Raw genomic sequence first — 8,934 nt, 5'->3', positions numbered from 1 at the left:
CAGCCACATACACCTAAGGTGGTGGGTTCGAATCCAGCCCGGGCCTGCCAAACAATGACGGCTGCAACCAAAAAAAAAAAAAAAAAAAAAAAAAATAGCCAGGCATTGTGGCGGGCACCTGTAATCCCAGTTACTTGGGAGGTGGAGGCAGGTGACTTGCTTGAGCCCAGGAGTTGGAGGTTGCTCTGAGCTGCGATGCCACAGCACTCTACCCAGGGGGACAGCTTAAGGTTCTGTCTCAAAAAAAAAAAAAAAGAAAGAAAGAAAGAAAGAAAATACAGTAAAGGAAAAAGAACCTAAAAGTGATCACTAATTCTGTCACCCAGATGAACCTAATCTTTGTTAACTATTTGGAGTAACTCCTTTAATTATTTTTTATACAAACACTGTTTTTATTATAAACATAGTAAGTCTCCATATATGTTTTTATAAACTGTTTTACTCAATAGATTGCAAACGACTTCCCCACCTGAGTGTTTCCATCACAAGAATGTATCATAATCCTGAGTAGACGCAGGTGGACTCAGGGAAGTCACTGGACTTCTGTTATGACAAAGTCACAACCATCTTTGAGGCAAATTCTTTGTCCATCTCGAATTATTTCCTTAGGGTCAATTCCTAGATGAGACTGTTCCAAGAGGCTCTTTCTACAGAGAAGCGGCCTCTAGTTTTTTGAGTGGGAATTGCTGGGACTCATTTTTTCTTGACTTCATCTCTCAAGGTGGGACGGAGACAGAACGGAAGGAATGAATTGGGAGTAGACCCACGTTCGTTTGTCCTCCCCCTTCCTTTCCACCTGATTTATCATAAGCCCACGGGAGGGTGAATAGACTCAGACCCTTAAAGGGCCTTATGACTTATGCAAATATCTCCTGGCAGAGCCTCAAATCAAGCCAGGTGTGAAGCCGGCTCTGCTGTGGACTCAGGAAGTGATGTAGCTGCTGTGAGCCTCAGCCTGCTCAGCTGCAGTGGAGGGAAAGGGCCAAGCACCATACGTGGCACATGGGATCCACTTCCAGCGGGCATCCTATCAGCATCACACCCCACACCCCTTATCCCCCTCACTCACACACACACACACACTCATGAAGCACAACACTCCTGGCTCCCGAGTTACCTCTTCAAATCGCACTTTGTCCCCCTCCATGCCAGGGAAGCCACCACCAAGGTCCAGGATGTGCATCCTGTGGCCCAGCTCTGTGCCCATTTCAAACACAAGCCGGGCATCTGCGATGGACTGAGCGTATGCTTGAGGGTCTGGACAGCCACTGCCAATGTGAAAACTGGGAAGGGAGGAAGAGCCTTAGTTTACATGCAGGACCTCAGATGCTACCACCTCAGCCACTGCCAGGAGTGACCTTGGGCAGGCGCAAGGCACACTGTGCCCATTTTACAGATGCAGTAACTGAAGGCCTAAACTTTTAAGTGGATTTTCAAGGGCCACATGGCCAGTGAAGAGTGGACAGGAGGCTAGATCCAAGGTCTCTGAGCATGTGGTGCCCCTCCCACCCCTCCATGCTGCCCCTGGAAGTAATCCTTCTAGAATGAGAGTCAGGGCCCAAAAGTTGGCCAGATCTGGATAGGCCTCTTAGTCAGCAGTGAGGCCTTAGCAAAGTACTCAGCCTGTCTTACAATGTGAGGGTAAGGACCCATGACACACAAGGCAATGAGACAGCATAAATAAAACACTTGGCACAGCACTGGACACATCCTGAATAGAGAAAAAGTGAAGCTATATATTAGATTACTATTATTCTTCCAAAACCCCTCAAGAAAAAAGGCACATCAAAGGCGTGGCAGCACAACGTCTGTCCTACAGGCTGGGAAAACTCCCTGGAAGCCAGGTCCCTGGGTAGAACTTCTTGGGGTAACACCTGCTGGGGATTGTGGGGCTGGGGGCCCTTCTAAAATTTTTCCAAGAAGAGAGAATTCCCAAATGGCAGAATTGCAGGCCCAAAGGCAGGCCCTCTTGTAGGCCCTGGGGAAGGTCTCATACAGAACTGATTAATTCCTAGGAAACAGGCAGTGGGCCTGCCGTGGGTGGGAATGACAGGTGTTCCCAGAGCTCACCTCACACCCACCACCTCCATGTGGCTCCTCTTGGCATTTTCAAGCAGGTGTCTGCAGGATTTCAGCGATGCTCCAAACTTCAGGCTCAGGCGGCTCAGGGAGTGGGAGTCATCGGTGGCAATGCTCAGAACCATCCTGATGAGACAGGCAGTGCACCTCTCCTGGATGAACCTGCCTCCCTGCACCAACCCCATCCTCTCTGAATCAAGGGCTATGAACTGCATGCCCCAGAGCCACCAAATCCACAGTTCCGCAGCCCCTCCTCTCCCTGCACAGTCAATCAACCTCCAAGTCCTGTCCAATCCATTCCCTATATGGCCCTGGGCCCATCCCTGCAGCCCCTGCCCTGGTCTGGACCTCACCAATTCTCCCCTGCTCCCCTGGGCAGCTCCAATCCCTCCAAATCAGCCTATATACCAGTCAAAGTTTTCAACTCTTTGTGTATTAGAGGAATCATTTTTAAACAAAGTCTTAAGAAAAACACCAATATCATGATTGAAGCTGCTTTGGGTGAACCTGAGTGGCCCACTACCTGGCCTCCTATTCATCCCAAGGCCCCTCCCTGAAATCCTCATGGTGTCCAGTAACTGCATAGAAAAACATCAGAGAAAAACATCCAGCCCTGACCCCTGCCAATGTCCCTGCCCCTTGACCAGTGTCATTCACTGTCTCCTTCACTCCTTACACATGACACGTTCTAGCCACACCAAATTTCTGCATATCCCTCGAACATCCCATGCTATTTCCAATATCCCTGTGTTGGCTTACACAGGTCATTATTTATGTCCCTCCTCCCCCAATTCTATTCCTTTCTCAAGGACCACTTCAAATGCAACCTCCTCCATGAAGCTTTCCTGACCGCTTCCACTGACTCTCCTAAGCCTGTGACTTTGGCTTCCATCATACCATAGGCTTCCCTCTGCCTGGGGCTTAACCCAGGTATTTCTGCCTTTGTTCTAGCCAGGCCTCGACATCCTGGGACTAGTCTAGGAGTACCTAGATCTTGAGACTGTGGCCGGGTTCATAATGAGATCCTCTGACCCAGCCCCATCCCTCCTCCCCCTCCACTCTCACCCACCAGCCCAGCCTCCCCACGTGAGTAGTTCTCAGCTTACTTGGCACTGGGGTGGCTCTTGACCACTTTTGCCAGCTCCATCTCATTGTCAAAGCTCAGCAGCCGGATCCCATGCTTGGCAGCATACTTGATCTGTACAATTTGCTTACAGGGGTTGGTGTAGATGATCTTACTGGCAGGGACACCAATACGCTGGACCAACTCCATCTCTGCCTGCAGGGTCCCAAAAGTGGTGGTAAGTAGGCACCAGGGCCTCTGCTGAGTAAATCCCGCCTCTCTCATTCCAACAAAATCAGTATATTGATTATAACAATTAAGTGTTATAAGGAAGGGGTCCATTTTCTAAGTCACATGGGCTCATGGTAGCCCTGACAACAGACTTCTGAAACATTTTCCTCGCAGATTTAAATGTTTAAAGAATATTACTTGGAAAACAGTATAGAGGCTCCTCAAAAAACTAAAAATAGAACTACCATATGATCCAGCAATCCCATACTGGGTATACGTCCAAAGGAAATGAAATTCGCGTGGAAAAGAGATATCTGCACCGCCATGTTCACCGCAGCATTGTTGACAAGAGCCAAGATGAATGGCTAAAAGAAATGTGGTCTATACACAATGGAATATTATCCCATCTTTAAAAAAGGGGAATCCTGTCATTTGTGAAAACATGGATGGACCTGGAGGACATTACGTTAAGTGAAAGGCACAGAAAGACACTTATATGTGGAATCTAAACAATTCAAACTTAGAGAAGCAGAGAGCAGGATGGTGGTTACCAGGGACTGGGGAAGGGGAAAGTGGAAAGATGTTGGTCGAAGGACACAAAGTTTTAGTGAGGAGGGTTAAGTTCAAAACATCTATTGTATGTCCTAGTGACTACAGTTAATAACGATGTAAATTGTATACTTGGAAATTGCTAAGCGAGGAGGTTTTAGGTGTTCTCCTTACACACAAAAAAAAGATAAGTGAGGTAGCACATAGCTCAGTCGGCAGGGCGCTGGCCACATACACCTAGGGTGGTGGGTTCAAACCCGGCCCAGGCCTGCTAAGCAACAATGATAACTGCAACCAAAAAATAGCCAGATATTGTGGCAAGCGCCTGTAGTCCCAGCTGCTTGGGAGACTGAGGTAAGAGAATTGCTTAAGCCCAAGAGATTGTGGTTGCTGTGAGCTATGATGTCATAGCACTCTACCCAGGGCAACACAGAGAGACTCTGTCTCACACACACATACACACACAAAAATACACGAGGTGGCGCCTGTGGCTCAAGGGAGTAGGGCCCTGGCCCCATATGCTGGAGGTGGTGGGTTCAAACCCAGCCCCAGCCAAAAAAAAATGTGAATTAATGAGTATGTCAATTAGCTTGATTTAACCATTCCAAAATGTATACGTATACCAAAACATCATGTTGCACACCATAAATATATATAATTTTTGTCTGCCAACTCAACAAATAAGGAAATAATATTAGTGATATATTAGAATATATACCAGGCCAAGGGTCATTTTGACAGGGATGATCCAACTCCCAAGGCCTCCTCTGGGTGTGGCCCTGTGCTGGGTGGACTGGCTCATCCCCGCTCCCCTCTGGGTCTCCTCTTGCTCACCTTTATAGAGCATGGATCCACCTGATTGCTGCAATGATGACACAGACTAATTTTTTTAATTTTTTACAGGGATTGGGGTTGCCCTATGTCATTGCTAAGATGGGTCTTGAACTACTGCCCTCTAGAGATCCTCTTGCCTCAGCCTCCCAAAGTGCTAGGATTAAAGGCATGAGCCACTACACCCAGCCTGCCAACTCCTGACTTAGATTCATTATTTCATTTAATCATTACAACACCCCATTCAGTTGGCTATTAGCTCTATTCTACATATCAGGAAACTGATGTTTAAACAGCAAGTAGAACCGACTTTCAAATTCAAGTCTGACTCTCTGTGAATAAGGAAAAAAGTCACGAGAGAGCCAGTTTTGGAAGATGGTAGAAGACTTAAGAGCCATTTTTAGCCATCCTGAGTTTGTAATAAGACTCTAATTTTAATTTAGAAACTTTTCAGCATTAGCTATTTTTATGCATCGTTTCATATAATCTCTATAACTATGGTATGTATTGGCCACATTTTATGAAGGCTAAAATTAAGTCCAGAGAGGTCCACCCAGCTGTGGTGATGGAACCATGCAGAGTGGGACTTGCTGCCATCACAGCTGGCTTCCCAGAGGCAGATGTGCCCTCACCCCAAATTTGAGTGGATGTGAAAATGTGGTTTTGCTCCTTGCTGCCCCACATGAGGCGACAGGAAGAAGCAATGGTAGCATGTCGGGAGACCTGTGATTTAGCTAAATAAGTGCAGCCAGTCACTGAAGGCTTATCCTATGCTGGCCACTGTGTTAAATATTTTATATATATGAGTGGCACCTGTGGCTCAAGGAGTAGGGCGCCAGGTCCACATTGCAGGGGTGGTGGGTTCAAACCCATCCCTGGCCAAAACTGCAAAAAAAAAAAAAAAAAAATTTATATACGTTCTCACTTAATCTTCATGACAACCTTATGAGGTAGGAAACAGAGGCTCAGAGAGGTTAAGTGACTTGCCCCAAGTCACACAGCTTCTAAGTGGCACAGCTTGGGATTCTGTCAGGCTCTTAACCGCAGTGCTCCGATGGGGAATACAACCTCAAGGCTGTGCCGATAGGCATCACTTGAGCATCGATTGGGTTCCCAGGGTCTGGGGTAGATGTTAGTGAAAAGAAGTGGTGACTACGGCAGACAGGGTCTCCAACCCCATGGAGCTTTTGGGCTGGTGGGGAAGACAGGTAGTCCCAAATGAACACTGAATAATGATGGAATTACAAATGGTTGTGAGCCATGAAGAAAAAATACAGGTTGCAAGAGGACATGGGCCAAGGAGACCTGGGAGTGAGGGACAAAGGACAGCCTTTCTAATGGTCAGGCTCAGAAATTTAAGGCGAGGCCCACAGGGCCAAGGTGGGAAGAAAGAATGTAAGACCATTCCCAAGAGGAAGCAGCCTATGCAGAGATCCTGACCAAGGAAGGGAGAATGCTGAGTGGCTGGAGCAGGGTCAGGGCAGTGGGGAAGATGAGGCCAGAGGGAGAGGGGCAGAGCCACCCAGGAAATCAGGAAGGCCGCATGTGATGGGAAAGAGTGTGAAGGGTTTCAGCAAGGGAAACAATGTGGCCAGATTTTAAATACAAGGTCTACATGCCTGTCTGGCTACCGGAAGGAGTGCCTGAGAGGACGCTGGTCACTAGTTGGTGGCTGTCACAATCATCCTGGGAAAGATGATACAGCCAGCTCTAGAAAGGTAGGGAGATGAGTTCTGGAGGCAGGGCTGGCAAGCTGGGTGATGGATTGCATGTGGGGATGAGGGGAGAGGATGTTGAAGGGCACCCCCACACCCAGCAGATGGGGGGCCCCTCATGAGGAGCAGAGGAGAGCAGGTGTGCATTTGGGTAGCCTGGGTTCCAAGCATCTTCTGGTATCACGTCAACTGGATGTACAGGTCTGGGCTGGAGATTAACTCGTGGGAGGTGGCAGCATATTGATGGTATTTAAAGCCATGGGGAGATGAAATTCCCTAATAAGAAAGAAATTTACAAGAGAGGGAGGCCTAAGATAGAATCCAGAGGAATGCTACCATTTAGAGAGCAGTAGAAGGCAGGAAGAGCTGCCTCCCAGGACCTATGGAGGTGAAGAAGAAAAACCGGCTGATTGTGCCATCCTGTAAAAGCAAACCCTGCCTTCATCTTGCATCAGGATGGAAGGAGCTGTCTCAATTGTCACAAGTGCCGGATGGGGGTGTGGCAGGTAGACCAGCATTGGCTTTCATCTTATATACTTTGAAAGACTTTAAAAGTAGGAATGTATGTTATTGTTGAATATTTTTTAAAAAGAATATGTTGCTGTGCTGAATGTTGTTGAGGGGTCAGATAATAAGAGGTATGAAGTGTCCCCCAGACTAGGTCTCATTGCATCAACACAGACAGATCTTCAAAATCTGCTGAGTCTAAAGCTACTGTGAAACAGTACATGCCACGTAAGTGTCTTTTATATTCTGCTACAAAATCATCAAATGTTTTATATATCATCTGTGAATCATTTATGTAAGGATTTTTTAAATACTATATACAGTTCTCTAGAAGTCTCTCCATTATCTACGGAGACATAAAGCAGATGCCTTACTTTCTTTTTGGGTGAATGGATCAATGTATTATTTGAATAATTCATCATTCATGTTTAAAGTAAAGTGCTTGTTGGATCCTGAAGATCACTGGGGACCTTGGTAAGAGGAAATTCTTTGGAGCAGACGTGGAGGCAGGGAAGCAATGGCTTCAGGAACAAGTGCCAAGGGAAAGAGATAATGAGGGCAGACAGGCAAGTGTTGACTACGCTGTTGAGTTTAGCCATGAAGTGGGAGAGAGGGATTGTGCTGGAAATTAGGATGTGGTATCCAGGGGAGGCTTTTTAAGATGGAAGGATGTTGAGGAAGACAAAGAGAAGGAAAAGGGAAGGGAAGGGGGGATGGCACAAGATCCTTGGAAAGGTGGCTAAGTGGCCTGTGCCCCTGGCCGTGGTCTGTCCAACATGCATCTGTCTGTACCTCCAGCCCTAGCTCCAGCTGGGACCTACTTCCGTGTGCCCTAAGGCAGGGTGCTATTAGGCATGGCCGCCCACTATGGTTGACCAGAAGAGGGCAGCCTCGACCTTCTGAGAAAAGCTGCTGGTGTTGGGAGCCACCTCTCCATAAGCACACTGGAGGGTCTGCTTGATCCCACCCAGGGAAGGGGCTTAGGCTGTCTGCCTCTGCAGTTAGCTGAGGGCATTCACATTCACCCGGGAGTCCCAGCTCAACCACCTGCCTCTTGGAGGAATGGAAAAGACTACAGCAGCGATAGAGGATGAGACCAGACTCACCCCCCAGCAAGACCCTGGGGCACAACGTCTGTGCTTCATTTCCTTGTTTGTTAGATGTGTCCTCATGAGGCTATTGTCAGAATTCCAAGGAAAAAAAATTACTTTACATAAAATGAGCTCATGTATAGAACACACTTGGCAAAGCACCTGGCATGAGCAAGGGACTCAGACAAGGATAGGTGTCTCTCCAGTCCCCTGTCTTCAAGGCCTTCCTGAGCCCTAACACCCCATAACTCTGCCCTGGGAGGTCAGCCCCCAAGGCTAGGGGGTCAAGGACCTCCCTCCCAGGTTTTCTGGAGCAGAGGACTCTAGTAGGGTTGAGGGTGGTCCTGTTCCTAACCCCTAGACCCAGGGCATGGAGAAGGATCCTGCTCCTTTTTACCCACATGGAGGCCTGTGGCAGGAGCAGCAAGGAGGTGAGAATCCTGGCTCTGCCACCCACAGCCGCATGCAGTTGGACCCTCGGGTTCCTCAACTGTAAAGTGGCAACGTTTCCCCCTGTGTACCTCACAGGGCTTTCTGTAAGATATGCACACAATGAGGTGTGCAGAGCAAGAATGCAAAAACAAGAGAGAGCGTCTCATCTACTATGATGTTGACATTTGGTCCCTATACTGGTTCATCTGCTCATTCTGACCATCCCTCCAGGGCACACCTCTCCTCCACCTGGAATGACTCCAGCCTTGTCATGTGTCCTGACTAGCTCTCCTCCTTTCTCCTTCAGGAGTCTTTTCTAGAACTCTCTCACAACATCCAGCCATATTACTGGTGAAGATTTAAAAGGGATTCCCTTCAAAACACCCATTACTAACCAACAAGAAAATGATGGTAATGACAATATCACAAACTAACA

The 8,934-nt window shown here is 47.8% G+C and overlaps 1 protein-coding gene across 4 annotated transcripts in view; it reads right to left on the bottom strand.

Moving 5' to 3' along the window:
- AZIN2 (antizyme inhibitor 2) overlaps window positions 1-8,934 on the bottom strand; it is a 43,152-nt gene that overhangs the window by 29,459 nt on the left and 4,759 nt on the right. For all 4 annotated transcript variants that reach the window (NM_001293717.1, XM_012812359.1, XM_012812360.1 and 1 more), the window contains 3 exons: window positions 3,186-3,358; window positions 2,071-2,205; window positions 1,118-1,283 (listed from right to left, as the gene is read on the bottom strand). In NM_001293717.1, coding sequence (NP_001280646.1) covers window positions 1,118-1,283; window positions 2,071-2,205; window positions 3,186-3,358 — 474 coding nt within the window. The remainder of the gene's footprint in view (window positions 1-1,117; window positions 1,284-2,070; window positions 2,206-3,185; window positions 3,359-8,934) is intronic.

Source organism: Otolemur garnettii, unplaced genomic scaffold (genome assembly GCF_000181295.1).
Source record: "Otolemur garnettii isolate 467f Iridium unplaced genomic scaffold, OtoGar3 scaffold00204, whole genome shotgun sequence".
Classification (NCBI taxonomy): domain Eukaryota; kingdom Metazoa; phylum Chordata; class Mammalia; order Primates; family Galagidae; genus Otolemur; species Otolemur garnettii.
Note: the sequence above shows the minus strand (reverse complement) of the source record. Positions and strands in the feature narration are given on the sequence as shown.